Source organism: Garra rufa, chromosome 4, assembly GCF_049309525.1.
Source record: "Garra rufa chromosome 4, GarRuf1.0, whole genome shotgun sequence".
NCBI lineage: Eukaryota > Metazoa > Chordata > Actinopteri > Cypriniformes > Cyprinidae > Garra > Garra rufa.
This window is the reverse complement of record NC_133364.1, coordinates 21,117,583-21,135,683: the sequence shown is the minus strand read 5'-3', so window position 1 is coordinate 21,135,683 and position 18,101 is coordinate 21,117,583. Positions and strand designations below refer to the sequence as shown.

Here is an 18,101-nt window from a genome sequence, read left to right as displayed (position 1 = left end):
AATTTTATTTGTATAGCACATTTACAACAGCCTTCAGGCTGACCAAAGTGCTTCACAGAAAAGCAAGATCATAAAACATACCACAAAAAAAAAAAAAAAAACACAAAAGTAAAACAACCCGTTTAAAACAACTGCATAACAGAATCAATACACTAAAGAGAAAAAATAGGTTTTGAGCAAGGACTTAAAAGAAGACAGAGAAGGTGCCATTCTAATCTCTAAAGGCAAGGTATTCCAAAGTTGAGGACCTGCTACCGCAAATGCACGCGCCCCTCTACGCTTGAGCCTTACGTGTGGGACTACTAATAGAGCCTGGTCGCACGATCTTAGTGTTCTAGATGGAGAGTAAAGATGAAGAAGTTCAGAGAGGTTGACGGGAGCTAGGTTATGTAGAGATTTATACACAAAGAGGAGGATTTTAAACTGAATTCTCTGAGAGTCCGGCAACCAGTGAAGATCTTTCAGAATCGGAGTGATGTGTTCATGTTTATGGCATTTACGAAGAAGTCTCACCGCCGCATTTTGGACAAGCTGTAGGCGTGCAATTTGAGACTTGGATATACCGCAATATAAAGAATTGCAGTGATCTAGACGAGACGTTTCTAAAGTTTTGGGAGTGAGAAAGTGTTTCACTTTAGCGAGTAGTCGAAGCTGATAGAAGCTGGATCCAATAGCGGAGGCAATATGTTTATCAAATTTTAAATGCCGGTCAATGAGGACACCAAGGTTACGCACCTGCGAGGATCTAAAGACAGATAAACTGTCCAGGTCAGGGCTAATACACTGAGAGTTCTCATTAGGACCAAAAACAATTACCTCGGTCTTGTCTTCATTTAGGAAGAGGAAGTTTTGAGCTAGCCATGATTTAACCTCCACTAGACACTGCAAAAGATTAGTGGTAGCAGTAGCATTGTTTCTTTTGATAGGAAGATAAATTTGAGTATCATCTGCATAGAAATGAAAAGACACCCCATGTTTCCGTAGAATAGAGCCCAGAGGTAGCATGTAGAGAGAGAACAGAGAAGGAGCTAAAATAGAGCCTTGTGGAAGGCCACAGGTCAGAGGTGCAGGGGAAGAAGTAAAGTTACCCATCTTTACTAAAAACTTTCTGCCAGACAAATATGACTGAAACCACTTCAGAACAGTAGCTTTTAGACCCACCCAAGAGTCTAATCTAGATAATAGTATGGAGTGGTCAACGGTATCAAAGGCGGCCGATAGATCCAGAAGAAGAAGAATCACAGAATCTCCGGAGTCAGTGGAGAGATATCATTTAACACTCTCAAAAGGGCGGACTCTGTGCTGTGAGCACCCTGCTGAAAAAAACAGCTAATACCAGCCTAGGCTGGTTGGCTGGTCTTAGCTGGTTTAAGCTGGAAGTAGCTGGTCTCCCAGCCTGTCCAGGCTGGTCAGGCTGGTTTTAGCTGGTGGTTTCCCAGCCTGACCAGCTAAGACCAGCCTGACCAGCCTGGCCAGGCTGGAAAAGTGGCCAAAACCCCTCTAAAACCAGCCTGCCTTCCAGCTATGACCAGCTAAAACCAGGCTGGTTGACCAGCTAAAACCAGCCAACCAGCCTAGGCTGGTTTTAGCTGTTTTTTTCACCAGGGCAGACTTAAAACCAGATTGAAAAACCTTATGAATACCCTTACTAGTCACAAAACATTGAAGTTGATCCAGCACAATTTTCTCCGAAACCTTTGAAATGAAAGGTAAGTCAGAAATTGGCCGAAAATTCTTTAGGACAGAATGATCCAGTGAAGGCTTCTTGAGCAAAGGAGTGACAGTAGCCACTTTAAGATTGGCCCGGAACACAGCCCGTTTGGAGACACTTATTAATAAGAGACACCAAGCCTGGCCCAATCGAATCAAGAATTGATATTAGGAATCTTGGATGGATGATATCATTAGAGCAAGAAGAGGGTTTAAGCTTGTCAGTTCACCTCCTTCAAAACCTGGAAATTGATGGGTTCAAAAACATCCCAAAGGTAGAGACCGAAGGCATGATTGGTGAGTCATTTAACGTCAAGGTGGGGCAAATGCCACGTCTTAGGGTAGTAATTTTGTCACTGAAATATCTCAAGAAGCCTTCACAGACAGCATCAGAAGCAACAGGCAAGTTGTTAACAGAAGGATTTACAACAGACTGAATAATTGAAAACAAAACCTTAGGTTTAGAGTGATCAGTTTCAATTATATTGGAGAAATATGCAGCTTTTGCAGACTTAGCAGCAGACTGGCAAGATGTAAGAGAATCTTTAAATAATTGAAAAGAAATGTGCAACCTGTCTACAGATTTCTACTGATTTGTCTTAACAGATGGGTCTCAGAGTTTTGCCACAGTTCAGATTTTGGTTTCAGCTTATGAGGTTTAAGGGAGGCAGTTGCATTTGCATAAGCCAGGCAGAATTCATGAGGCTAAGATGTTGATCAGCATCTAAGTCAGATAATGGTTGATCCAAGTGCAACTGTGAGCAAAATTCAGTAAAGAACAAGTTGAAATTTGAGCTAAACTGTGGAGAGTAGAACCAGATGCATTAGAAAAGCGAGAAAGATCTGGAAGAGACAGCGAAAATAATATAGGCTTATGGTCAGAGAGCAGAAAACCTGAGAGCACAATATCAGTCACATCAAGTCCATAAGAGAGTACAAGATCCAACGTATGACCCTGAATGTGAGTAGAGCTGTTGATCCACTGAGATAAATTAAAAGCGTCAGTAAGATTAGGAAAATCACGTGAGAGAGGGTTTGACGGACAGCAGACGTGAATATTAAAATCGCCTACCAACACAAATAATAATAAGTTGAAGTACCTTAACTACAGCTAAAATGAAAATGACTAAAGCTACATTTATGCATTTAGCAGATGCTTTTTCCCAAGGCGACTTACAAAAGAAGAACAAAAGCAATACTATAATAGTTTATAAATAATATTGAATAATTAATACTCTGCTATTAAATGAAAAATAGCTGATCATTTGATATGCTAATGTATTTCTACTTTCCAAACCCTAATGGTTTCCATTTGCTCAGATCTGATGTTTCATCCCGAGTGTGTGAGTGTCGGTTTGCTTTCAGCAGGTTGTATTCAGCCGAGCCATAGCTGATGAATACAACCTCCTCTATGGACGATACAAAAAGAAGTGTGAGGAAAAAAGGTCACGCAAGACCCAAACCAATAGTTTCCTGTTTCCTTCAGGGCACTTAAATCAGCGGGGGTCAAAGGTGGAAGTTCGACCTGTTGAAAAGCCAACTGAATTCATAAAGCAGTTACTGGAGTCAAACGGGAGCAAGCAGACGGTGTGTTGAAGCAATCATAGACGAGCTTTCATGAATAAGCTGTTTCAGCTCCAGCTCCGTGATGAATTTTCGCCGCCTTGCGGGGTTAAACTAATACACCTGATTCAATTAATCCAACGTTGGCTGATTATTGTTGAATCAGATGTGTTAGTTCAAGGCTGGAACAAATTATGCTGTTGTGGGGTCCCAGAGGACAAGAGTTGAAAACCACTGGAACAGACACAAGGCGTCTGATCTTCTACAGGCCTCCGATGTACAGTAAAACACGGAGGTTGTGTGTTTAAATCACGCGAAAACCACATTTCCACTCCGAACTCTCTCAGAGAGTAATCATTTGAAGTCATTTCTCTGCTTCAGCGGTTTCTTAACTGGCCGTATAATGACTCTCTCCAATTTGTATTTATTTCTGAGCATCTCGTTCATGAGTGCTGCATATTTTCTTTATTGCATGTACATTGGGAATCAGAGAGGGTTTATGTGTTTGATCTTCCTAATGTTGAAAATAAACACTAACATCTTTAGATTAATTGCATTTATATTAGAAATAAGCCTGCGAGGCTGACCTCTGCGTGTTTGTCAGTGTTGTCCAGACTCCCTGCTAGCGCTTGAAGCATTCTGGTTTGTGTCCAAGTGTTGATCTCGTTCACTCACCGTGTAGAAGTATGTGAGTTTAGGCCAATGCTCACAGGAGAGATTTTTTACCAGATGAACTGACAGAGGTGGTCTGAGAAAGAGTGTGCACTAAAGTACTGAGGATTTAGTATGTAAGATATTATCTAAGTCATTGTAGGTATTAGTGCCAATGGCTTTAAAGGCCGAGACTGCCATAGAAAACTGAATAGCAGGACTCTTGGCACATGTAGTGCAAGCTGTCCACTAGTACTTAGATTTTTGTTGCTGACTTGTTTAAAAACACCTATTAGCTAATTTCTTAAGCTAAATTGCTTTTGATGTTAAATGTAGGAAAAAAGCTGACCTGGCATGTTTGTACACTGCTGAACTCTTAATGAGCATTTTACAGCTATAATATCTGGAAATCATTGAAACAAGATTTGCTTTAATATTAAAGTAAATTTAGCTTTAATATTAGCATTTCAAACTTTGTATTAAAAAGGGTCTTAAAAATGTCTTAATTCACCCTTCCACAAATTAAGGCTTTTAAAAATCTTAAATCTGAGTCATAAATTTATAATGTTGTTGTATTAAATGTTGCTTCCACTGCAAAAAAATAAAAAATAAAATAATAATAATAATAATAATAATAATAATAATAATAATAATAATAATAAAGAAATGAAATAATAAAATAAAAATACTCAAAATAACTGAACAAATAAATAATAATAATAAAAATAAAAATCTTCCTCAATATTTTTGCTTGTTTTCCAGTTCAAATATCTACACATTCTTAAATACTTGGCCTTAAAAAGTCTTAAATTAATATTCATTTATTAATATTATTCTTTTAATTAATTTCATTAAAAATAATAAATTCTTTAAAAAAAATAATAAGTAATGAATTCATAATAAAATGAAATAAAATCAATAAAAAATCTTCCTCAATATTTTTGCTTGTTTTCCAGTTCAAATATCTACACATCCTTAAGTACTTGGTCTTAAAAAGTCTTAAATTAATATTTATAAAACTTGTGAAAAAAAACTTGTATAAATAAATTGTTTTAATGAAATTAATTAAAAGAAGAAGCAACTCGAAATATTTTAAGAAAATAATATATTTACGCAGAATTTTATGAATGTTAATTTAAGACTTTTTAAGACCACGTATTTAAGGATGTGTAGATATTTGAACTGGAAAACAAGCACAAATTATTGAGGAAGATTTAGATTTTATTTTATTATGAATTCATTATTTATTTATTTTTAAATAATCTTTTTAATGAAATTAATTAAAAGAAGAAGCAACTTAAAATATTTTAAGAAAATAATGTATTGATACATGATTTCCACAAGTTTTATGAATATTAATTCTAGACTTTTTAAGACCTTTTAAAGACTAAGTATTTAGGGATTTGTAGATATTTGAACTGGAAAACAAGCAAAAATATTGAGGAAGATTTTTATTTATTTTATTTCATTTTATTATGAATTCATTATTTATTTTTTTATTTAATAATTAAAAATTAAAAATTAGTTTCTTTAATAAATTCAAAATATTTTAAGAAAATAATTAATTATTTAAAAAAAATTACAATGAATTCATAATTAAAAAAATAAAATAAAAATAAAAATCGTCCTCAATATTTTTGCTTGTTTTCCAGTACAAATATCTAAACATCATTAAATACTTGGCCTTAAAAACAAACAAACGACTAAATAAATAAAAATCTTCACAAACTTCTATAAATACTTGGTTCTAAAAAAGTTTTAAATTAATATTCATAAAACTTGTGGAAATCCTGTATAAATACATTATTTTTGTAATAAAATTAATAAAAAGAAGAAGCAACTCAAAATATTTTTATACAGTATTTCCACAAGTTTTATGAATATTTAATTTAAGAACTTTTTAGACCACGTATTTAAGATTTGTATATATTTGAACTGGAAAACAAGCAAAAATATTGAGGAAGATTTGTATTTATTTTATTTTATTATGAATTCATCATTTATTATTTATTATATTTTCAATGAAATTAATTAAATGAAGAAGCAATACGAAATATTTTAAGAAAATAATTAATTATTTAAAAAAAAATAATAAAATAAAATAAATCAAAATCTTCCTCAATATTTTTGCTTGTTTTCCAGTTCAAATATCTAAACATCCTTAAATACTTGGTCTTAAAAACAAACAAACAAACAAACGAATAAATAAAATAAAATAATAAATAAAATAAATAACTAAAAATCTTCATAAACTTCCTTAAATACTTGGTCTTAAAAACAAACAAACAAAACAAACACATAACAATATAATATAATATAAATAAAATAAAATAAAATAAAACTCCTTCATATTTTTGCTTGTTTTCCAGTGAAAATATATAAACATCCTTAAATACTTGGTCTTAAAAAGTCTTAAATTAATATTAAATAAATAAATAAAATAAAAATGCAAATCTTCCTCAGTATTTTTGCTTGTTTTCCAGTTCAAATGTCTAAAAATCCTTAAATACTTGGTCTTAAAAATGTTTGCATTAAATGTTGCATACGCTGCAAAAATAAGTCAATGAATGAATGAAATAGAATAGAATAGAATAGAATATTTTTGCTTGCTAGTTCAAATATCTAAACATCCTTAAATACTTGGTCTTAAAAAGTCTTAAATTAATATTAAATAAATAAATAAAATAAAAATGCAAATCTTCCTCAGTATTTTTGCTTGTTTTCCAGTTCAAATGTCTAAAAATCCTTAAATACTTGGTCTTAAAAATGTTTGCATTAAATGTTGCATACGCTGCAAAAATAAGTCAATGAATGAATGAAATAGAATAGAATAGAATAGAATATTTTTGCTTGCTAGTTCAAATATCTAAACATCCTTAAATACTTGGTCTTAAAAAAGTCTTTAAAAGTCTTAAATTAATATCCATAAAACCTGCGAAAACCCTGTACAAAAACATTACTTTCATAAAATAAAGTAATTAAAAGAATAAAAATATTTTAAGAGTATTTAATTATTTTAGTAGACTAAAATGAAAACAAAAAGACTCATTAAAAACTAAGATTAAGTTTTTAAGCTTTTTTAGCTGTTTATTATATATTTCCATTGATTTGACAATTTTTTTTCAACTGAATGGCGCCAGTCCATCTTTAAGTTTCTGGCCCATTTAATTTTAATAGCATTTGCCCATTTCTTACACTTAAATCATACAACCAAACTATAAAACACATGATTTGTTTTCTTAATAAACTTGTTCATTTAGCAGGAAACAAATCTGAAAAAGAAAAAAAGTACATTCCACAACAAGTGTTGCTATTTCTTTCCTTTGCTGCCCTCTACTGTCCACAACATCAGTGTTCCTGAAAGTTCTATTTTGGAAATCAATACAGCGAAACATTCTGTCCAATCAGAGTCTGATGAGAAGCCCACTGTGAATGATTAGCCATTAAAATCCTTTCGTCTGTGATAAAGGGAACCAAACGGTAAGCCGATTCCTCATTGCCAAGATGACATGGCGGCATCAAACTCTCGGTGTGATCCAACAGACATGTTGACGCTGCATTAGAGTTCAAATGAGCCAAAGGGAAAGTGTTTATGTCTCGGTGATAGGCCAAGGAACTATCCAATGAGCTGCCACCTATTCCTGCCAGCGAAATCAAAGCATTCCTGCTTCCCAGAAACCCTGGCCTAGTTACACCTGAGAAAGAGACACCATTTATAATAGCATACCTATGTATGTAATTCTACAATGAAAACAAGACATCAGCTCTTACCCAGTGATCCACAGTCACTGGGTTCTTCCTTTTGTTCCCTCCTCATCCTCGCTCTTCGATTGGAGAACCAAACCTTCAGATGGAAGATCAACATCAGGTCAAACATCCATGACAAATGTTCACTTATGCCGAACAAAAGGATCTGTTAGCTTAAGTTTGAAATCTGAATTGCCTTTATAGTCTCCTGTGGAAGGTTTGTCTCCTCAGACAGCTTTTCTCTTGTCAGCAGGTCTGGATAAAGTCCACGGATGAACTCTGAATGCCCAGAAATCAGGGGAGATGTTACGTTATAAATGTACGTCAGTATAACAGCACACAGATAACTCCGAGAGAGACTGAAGTGAGTGAAAGCGATCACCTTTCTCTAACCTCTCGCTCTGATCTGGGCTGAAAGCCGTTCTGCTGCGATGAGAGGTGCCTCGCAGGTTTGTGTTCGTTTGTTGCTGATTTGTCTGAGCTGTTGTGTGTAAACTCCTCTGCTCGTACACTTGTTCCTCTAGGGTAAAAGGGAGTAAAAGAGTGAGGTTAGCAGGCAAATTTGATTCACAAGTAGGACATTTACACTTAAAAGGATAGTTCACCCAAAAATTAAAATGCTGTCATTACTCTCATTTCGCTCATGTCGTTCCAAACCTGTAAGACCTTTGGAACATAAATTTAGACATTTCTGATGAAATCCAAGAGCTTTCTGACCCTGCATAAGGTTTTCTTTGTGCACAAAAAGTATTCTTGTAGCTTAACGTTGCAGTTAAACCACTGATGTCACATGGAATATTTTAACAATGTTCTTACAACCTTTCTAAGCCTTAGTGTGTCAGTTGCATTGCTGTCTATGCAGGATCAGAAAGCTTTCAGATTTCATCAAAAATATCTTAATTTGTGTTCAAAGGATGAATGAAGGTCTTACATGTTTGGAACAAAATGAGGGGGAGTAATTAATAACAGAATTTTTAGAACTTTAACCATCTTTAACATTATTCTTCTATTATAAAACAAAAGCAAGTTTATTCTAAACTAGTAAGCAAAAAAAATAAAAAATACTTTTGCTTTAAAATAAGCATATGAAAAATATATAGTTTGTTTTATTTTTGTAATACACTATCAATCCAAAATCAACCTGTCCAAACTCCAAAAAATGCTGGGTTAAAAACAACCCAGTGCAGGGTAAAATATACACAAACCCAGTGATTGGGTTTGACCCAGCGGTTGGGTTAAGTGTTTAACCCTGCCTTCTGAGAAGCTTTATTTAACTCAAATATTGCTTAAAAATGACTATATTTCTAATGGTAATGTTGATTGTTAAATAAATGAACAAGTTGATATAATTAATATGTTGAATAAATAATAATTTGCTAAAAAAACATGCCAAAAAAGCTAAAAGTTCACCATTTGATTATTGCTAATAACTCTAGAAATTATGTTTCTGGTTTTTAATTTACAACCTGTTTTGAGTTCATTTTAAGCCTGCCATAACTGTTAAACAATAGTTGAGTTAAAAAAAAAAAAGCAAAGGAAAGGATGTGAGGCCAAGTACGGTGACCCATACTCAGAATTTGTTCTCTGCATTTAAACCATCCAAGTGCACACACACACACACACACACACACACACACACACACACACACACACACACGTTTGTTTTTGTGAATTGTGGGGACATTCCATAGACGTAATGGTTTTTATACTGTACAAACGATATTTGCTATCACCCTACACCTTCCCTACACCTAAACCTAGCCCTCACAGGAGACTGTGCATATCTTTACATTCTCAAAAAAACATATTCTGTATGATTTATAAGCCTTTTGAAAAGTGGGGACATGGGCAATGTCCTCATAAGCCACCCTCTCCTTGTAATACCTATGTCATACCCATGTTATTACACAAATTTGTGTCCTGATATGTCACACAAACAAACACACACACACACACACACACAAACAAACACACACACACACACACACACACACACACACACACACACACACACACACACACACACAGTCATGGTATTTAGGTTGGAGAGAGTGCTAGTTATTCACTTGAAATCTCTGCCGGACCTGAGACTCGAACCCGCAACCTTTGGGTTACAGGTCCGACTCTCTAACCATTAGGTTGCCCCAGCAAACTACCCAGGCAGCTGGGTTAAACATTGGTTAAACATAACACAACCCAATCATATTTCACCCAGTGCTGGGTTGTTTTTAACCCACAGTTTTTTTTAGATTGCACAAACTTTTGAATGGTATATTAGGCCCACTTACTCACTGCCCCAGTAACACAGAAACCATTTACAGGTTGAAATGATACTGATGAAAATCAGATTACATTTTTAAATAACACCAGTGACAAATGATGAACACGCCCCTACTTTACCTGTATTCACCCTATAAATTTTGAAAGAAACAGGTTACCTGTGTAACTGTATTTTACATTTGGATAAGCACTGCCCATCATGTCCACATCTAGATGAATCTTCTTAAGAATCCGGTTTATGGAAGACACCTGATGACATAATTGATTCATAAGTCAAACAAACACTTTAAATGTGTAAATGTTCAACACTTTTGTGCATTCAATAGAATAATTGACCCAACAATGAAAATTTGCAAAACGTACTCTCAGATCATCCAAGATGTAGATGAGTTTGTTTCTTTATCAGAACAGATTTGGAGAAATTTAGCATTACATCACTTATTCACCAGCAGATCCTCTGCAGTGAATGGGTGCCGTCAGAATAAGAGTCCAAACAGCTTATAAAATCAATTGTGAAGTGAAAAGCAAGTGTTTGTAGTAACCAAATTCATAATTAAGATGTTTTTAACCGTCGTTTTATGGGCTCTCAATCTGACGGCACCCATTCACTGCAGATAATCCATTGGTGCGCAAGTGATGTAATGCTCAATTTATCCAAATCTCTTTCAATGAAGAAACAAACTCATCTTCATCTTGAATAGCCTAAAGGTTAATACATTTTCCAATAATATACAGTGCCTTGCAAAAGTATTCATACCCCTTCATTTTTTTCACGTTTTGTTGCAGCATTATGTTAAACTTTTTTTTTCCACATCAATCTACATGTCATACACCATACTGACAAAGCACAAAACAGGTTTGTAACAACTTTGCAAATGTATTATAAAAAAAACTGAAAAGATCCTGTTGCATAAGTATTCATATCCTTTTCTGGGACACTCAAAATTTTACTCAGGAGCATTCATATTGCTTCTAGATGTTACTACACTCGAGTGGAGTTAAACTGTGGAAAATTCATTTGAATGAGTATGATTTAGAAAGGCACACACCTCTCAGAAAAGGTCTAACAGCTGAAAATGCATTTCAGAGCAAAAACAAAGTCCTGAGGTCAAGATAACTGCCTGTAGAGCTCAGTGACAGACTTGCGAGATGATCTTGGGAAGAGTTCAGAAAAAAATCTGCTGCATTGAAGGTTCACAGAAGCATGTAGCCTCCATTATGGAAGATGATTGGAACAACTAGGACTCTAGAAAATGTCTGCCAGCCCCCATCCAAGCTGACAGAGCTTGAGAGGTGAAAAGGTGAGGCAAAGAATGGCAGATAATTGCCAAATGCAGATGTGCAAAGCTTGTCCCATAATACCCAAAAAGACTTGAGGCTGTAAAGGTGCTTCAACTATGTAGGAGTTAAAAGGGTATGAATACTTATGCAATGTACTTATTTCAGTGTTTTATTTTTAATACATTTGTAAAATTTGCCAATCTGGTTTTTGCCCTGTCATTATTATGGTGTATGGAGTGTAAATTGATGTGGGGAAAAACTAATTTAAAGCAGTTTAACATAATGCTGCAACAAAATGTGAAAAAAATGAAGGGGTATGAATACTTTTGCAAGGCACTGTATATATTTTTATCCTTTAAAGTAATAATTCACTCCAAAATGTAAATTCTATAATCATTTACTCACCCTCATGTTGAAGAAAGAAAGTCACGCAGGTTCGGGCTGACATGAGGATAAGTAAATGATAACAAAATTGTAATTTTGGGATTCTATCACTTTAATTTTATGCTAGCTATGTCTATCCACCTTTTTCTTTAACGTGGAAGTGAAGCGCCTGGTAAAAAAAAATAACGAGAAGAATAACAACATGTAGTAAACGTTAAAACTGTTTGCACTACAAACCAGCGTGCTCATAATTAATATAATACATTAAAATCATATGGTAAGAAACACCAATTTGCAATATCAAGCAGCAAAACGATCTGTTTTGTACAGCTAGAAATAACTGGATGGATGAGACCGGAAGCCAGACCCATAAAAGTTACAAATGGTTGCGCCCACTTCTACATGGAGAAAAAGGTGGATACAGAAAGTGTCTTTCAAAATTCAACAAAAAGTAAACATAAATCAATCTAGTTTTAACCTACACTTGGGACTTTATCTTCTCTGCAGACTCGGTCTGTCGACAGTTTTTGTCGGATCTCCCAGGCAAAAAGTGCTGGGTTCTCCCGCTTGTGCTGCGCTATGATGGAGATGACATCCGGAGTCAGAAGTCTAGGTCTGCTGCCTCCCGTTGCTTTAGGACCAATGAACCCTGTGCGCTGAAACCTGCCCAAAATCTTACTGACGCAGCCGTTGGAGACCTACACAGAGGACACTGTTAATCCAACACATTGATATTCAAACAAACACGTGATAAAGTAGCTAAAAACTGTACTCAATACCTTTAATATTCTGGAGATCTGACACGGTCTCACTCCCTCGTTCGCGAGCTCAATCATCAGTCTCCGTTTATAGACAGGTAGAGGACGGCCGTTCAGAAACACACCGCCCAGCTGATTCACACTCCCTTCCCCTGGTACATATCCATACACAAGCTACATTACTGGGATGTTTGCGCATTTATGAAGAAGTGGAATTTCTTACAGTAACAACTGGACAACTTCTCAGATTAAAAGGTGCGAAACTGCGGAGGTACTAATATGTAGGCTAGGACTTAGTTACTAGTATATTCATTGTAGTTATTAATATGTATCTTTAAGATACTACACATTTTAGTGGTAAATAAGGAACAAATGTATAGTTTTTGTGTATCGAATCAATGTGATTTTCTGTAGCCTACTTTTTTTTCTGAGAGCATTGTTGGGGTAACGCATTACAAGTAACATGAGTTACGTTATCCGATTACTTTTATCAAGTAACGAGTAAAGTAAGGCATTTTTTAATTCATAAAAAAAATCTTACTTTTTCAAATAAGTAATGCCAGATAGCCCCCATTTATCGATTGAAAGCTCTCTTGTCTTCATGTTAAAAGGACAGATTCAGTATTCATCAAAATGAATAAAAAAAGTGAAATGCAACTCAGAATATGACGCAAACCTGTATTAATATGTTAAATAATACAAATATCCTTTATGTATTTAATCCCATTTTATTAACCAATGTCTTTTCTGCTGGCCTTCGATGAGCCAATTCAACCATACTAATAAGCAAAAATTGATTTAGATAAACTAACATTTGTTCTTTTTTTAATCCTAAAGAGTGTTTAACTTTCTTCTTCTGCGTTCTACTGTACAGACGTAAATTTACTTTTCCTTCAGCTGTTGTGAAATGGATTTTACATTTGGCAAAAATAGAACTTCTTATATTAAAAACGAACAAGCAAGCCCTGCCCAGATTTTTAAAAGTAAAGCAAAGGTAACATAACGCATTACTTTCCATAAAAAGTAGCTAAGTAACACAATTAGTTACGTTTTAGGGAGTAACGCAATATTGTAAAGCATTACTTTTAAAAGTAACTTTTCCCTAACACTCTCTGAGAGTGTTGAAAAAAAAAAACGCGGCAATATAAATATTTTTAAATAACATTTCAATAATCGTTCTCATTTATGGGTACTCGATTTTGTTTTTAAGAGTGTTAAGCACTTTTACTACAAATTACGACAGCAACTGGAGGAACTGTAATGATCAATTGCCAACCTTCGTTTCCAAGATCATAATTTGCGCCGCACATCCCAACGGACACCAGGTAGCCTGGCAAAATAGATAATCAAAATTGCATTTGAATAAACATTTAATGTATTAACTTATCCTAAAATCTAATTCAATAAAAAAAGAGTTAAAAGTCGGTTAAACCTCTGCTTACCGCCTAGATGGTCTTATTCTTCTTCGAGGAGATGCGTCCCTGCGAGTGGCCCAAACTATCTGCCCCCACGCGTGACTTCTTATATAGGCTATAACCCAGTGCCCTTATCAAGAAAATGACGTGCTGCCCACATAGGAAGAAAGTAAATACAGACACTCGTAACTGCTCACCAGTGATCTATCACAAGGGTTGGAAGACAGTTTTTAAAATCGAAAAACGAAATCCATCGTTATTTCAATTTGGATTGGATTTCGCACCGAATTCAAGCGTTTTCAAGAAGAGGTAACCATAACAATGTGATGTTCTTGCGCTCTCCGTTCCATATTGATTTTTGTTATTAGTTTGAAAAGCGTTTTTGGGAATAATTTAAGTGTGTCTTGGCAGTGCGCTGGTGCACAAGACGGACCTTGACAGATTACGCCTTCCAAAATACCTTTACATTTCATTTAATTCAGCACAGAAGTTCATTTAACAGTCGGCCTCTATAATGTCACTTCGCACACTGTTCACCAACGGGATAGATATAGTGGTTTCCTAGATTTACAGGTACCAGGCATGCGCATATAGGCTATGATATGGGTTATTTCCACTTAGAGGACTTACGTTCAGTTAGCTAAATTACAGCTTGGGTTTGAATAATCGCCTTTGCTGAGCGAACAGAGCAGCAAGTGTGGAGAGTCTGATTTCAGCACCACCCAAAGCTGAACAGGTCCCATGATGCTCTGAATGAGCGAGTGAAAGGAGTTCTCGCCCCTATATGAAAGCAGTCAGCTTCCAAAGGATAATTCTGAAATTTTAAACTAATTAATGAGCCTACAAGCTCGCTTTTACTTCTCACACGTCTGGAGATTGTGGCTCTCCGGCGGTCACGTGACTGGCGCATCTTTCATCCTTCTTCGCGACGACCGTAGGCTACACGTTAATCAGATTTAGTTCTTTTAAAGCAAACATTTGAAAACCTGCTCCAAAGACGACTGCCATATGGTAAAGTGCTTTTGATAAATCATAAATCCATCATGGAGCCCCTTTTATTACATTTTCTTTCAAGCATGAACAAATAGAGTCAGAGGGGCAAATGTGAACCAATTGTGGTTTTATTTATAAAAATAGTGAGCTGAAAACCCTCCCAGATGTCCCTTGTCTGGCCAGCAGATAAAATGTGTTGTAAACGTTTCAAAGGAAATATTTGGAGAGCAAATATTAGCGGGAGAGTATCCACACAAGCCTCATCTTTGGTCCTGCTCAATGACTAATTGGGCATCATTAGGTAAATCCACACAGATCGAAGATTGTGGAAATAAGGTTGGATTTTAAAATGCCATATGGTGCAAATTACATATTAACCACCCCTTACAGCATAATAATATCTGCAGGACTGGACGGTCCGCATATAAACGCGACGACCGGTTTGAACGCCAGCATCTCCTTGCCAACGGAATGAAAAGACAAATAACATATTTATTTATTACTTCAAAGAGCTTTACGTTCTTTTTTGCTCGTTTTATTAAACTAAATTAGTTAAAGAAACTAGTTAATGCTTTAAAATTTACATAAAAATGACAAAATCCTCTCTGTGCGCAAATTTGTCTGGCACTTTGGGAATGTTTACAATTTAAACGTTTAAATCTAAACGATCTTGATATATTCACAGATCTTGTGCTATCAGAAATCAAGAAATCAATCCAAATTATTAATCTTTCCATGTTGAGGTCTGAATTATAGAACTAAACTGTAATATTGCAACCGCGTAAATGTGCACTTGGAGCTCTCCAAACGCGCACACGTGTTGTGCACTATTCAAACAGCCATTTAAATACTGAGACGCAGCTTTAAATTTAGAAAACACGATTTTTGTTGTTGTTGTTGGCACTAACTTTAAACAATATTAATAATCTCCTTTTAATTCTCACTGTTTGCACCGAAGCTCATGGGTGTCTTACAAATGAGAAAATGCACTGCTAGTGCATGCAGGTGGAGATCTAATCTCTTTCATGTCCTCCCCAAATTTGTAAATGAATTACATAATTGTTGTACTATTTCATATTTAAAGCTATTGGTTACCCATTTACGCACCATTGTAATAGTTCAATCTATGGTTTCCAGTGAGACTGGGAACAGTTTAGAATAGAAATAAGATTTGAATTTGTCACACAGTACCCTTGTATGCCAAAATGACCATATCATAGAAGTGTTGATATGCGTTTTTTCTGTTTCTTTATGGTTGCAGGATTGTGCGAAGTGGATCATGTGTTTGTTCTTGCGCGCATTGCTATTAATCGAGTGTTTTTAATCGACAGTGAACTGGCGATGTTTCACTAGCTCCCTTATAACATTAAACGATTTAAATTGTGTTTATGTTAATCAAGTAAATTGACAATCAAAAGAGTGAATTATAATTGCACAGATGGATGTGGGCGTGAGTAAATCTCCATTTTTTGCCCATATTATAATATATCTAAATATATGTCTGATTTGATTTCAAGTTAATATGTTTATTATATTATTATTAAATAAAAAGTAAGATATTGTAAAATAAATTATAAGATCATTTCATTTCAGCGCAGCATGGACATTTCTAGTTCTCCCAGCAGAACCATTATTCCAATCGTAGCCATTTGGCTACTTCTCTTTAACTTAAAGTTAAAGTTCATGATCTACTAATCATACAAAAGGTCGATGTGAACCAAGTCTCACGCACATGCTTTATTCTAAGCATGGAGACGCGCAATATTGGGTTATAAATCAAAGCTAAACGGAATATTTGTCAAATGGCGTCGTCTAGTGGTCAGTATAACCACCTCCGCAACATTGCCTACAGTGGTCCATAGACAGATTGGGCTCTCGTTTCATTCATACAGTTTGAAAGTCTTTTCATTAATGTCGAATCATAAATGTCAGACATCATGATGCATGCACAAATTATAAAGCCCACCGAATTATTAATTGATTAAAGAATGTAAAAGCTGAGTAAAGTGGTTTCAGTTTCGGTATCAACATGACGCATTCAATACGTTATTATACAGGTACTGTTAATCATCCAGCTTTTACGTTATTGCTTGTATGTTTAAAAAAAAAAAAATCAAAATTAATCAGTGCAACACTTCTAAAAAATTCAAATATAATTCAAATTTGAATTTACAAAGTGAAGTAGAAACAATAACTTTCATGGAATAAAGATCTGACGCTTTTTACGTGCGCTTTTAACCAGTGACAGTTACGTCTGTCTCATTTTCATATTTAACACAAAGAAAAGTAGATAGATAGATAGATAGATAGATAGATAGATAGATAGATAGATAGATAGATAGATAGATAGATAGATAGATAGATAGATAGATAGATAGATAGATAGATAGATAAAGGAAAAATAACAGAAAAATTAATTTTATTAAAATCACTTTATTTTATTTATGAAGGTTTGGGCCCCATATTTAAATCTCCAGTAATATATCTAGGCCTGGATCTTTAGTGTCCATACATAAAGCGTACATTACTTTTCATGTTAAACACAGGTATATACATAAATAGATAGATAGATAGATAGATAGATAGATAGATAGATAGATAGATAGATAGATAGATATAGATATAGATATATCTTTAGTGTACATACATACATACACACATACATATAGTGTACATTACTTTTTATGTTAAACACAGCAAAGTAGATAGATAGATAGATAGATAGATAGATAGATAGATAGATAGATAGATAGATAGATAGATAGATAGATAGATAGATAGATAGATATACCATACATAAATAAAAAATAAAATAATAAATACTAAACACAAAAAGAATAAAGTTAAAAATAAATACAGCAAATAATAAATAAAGGAAATAATAACAAAAATAAATTTAGGGATACATTTAATTAAAATTTTTTAATTTTAATTTTTTTTTTCTGCAGATTTAGGTCTCCATATTTAAATCTCCAGAAATATATCTAGGCATATACCTTTAGTGTACATTACATATAATGTAAAGAAAAAAGTATATATAAGAGTAAAAAAATAACAAAAATACATTCATGGATAGATTTAATTAAAATAACTTTATATTTAAATCTCCAGTAATATATCCAGGCCTATACTTTTAGTGTACATACATACATATAGTGTTAATTACTTTTAATGTTAAACAGAAAAAAAAAATAGAAAACAGAAAAGTAAATTGATAAACAGATAAAACATAAATATTCAAATAAACAAAAGAATAAATACTAAAGTTAAAAATAATAAAGTTAAAAATAAATATGGCAAATCCGAAAAAAAAATCAGG

General features: G+C 34.3%; 1 protein-coding gene across 1 annotated transcript; it reads right to left on the bottom strand.

Annotated features, from left to right (window-relative positions):
- Positions 1 to 7,180: 7,180 nt before the first annotated feature.
- On the bottom strand, positions 7,181 to 12,573 carry pax4 (paired box 4). Its single transcript, XM_073839203.1, is given in 8 exon segments — positions 7,181 to 7,619; positions 7,696 to 7,768; positions 7,868 to 7,950; positions 8,054 to 8,189; positions 10,129 to 10,200; positions 12,099 to 12,314; positions 12,396 to 12,539; positions 12,541 to 12,573. Coding segments are annotated over 8 exon segments (1,074 nt in total). The 3' UTR covers positions 7,181 to 7,302.
- Between the last annotated feature and the right edge of the window lie 5,528 nt (positions 12,574 to 18,101).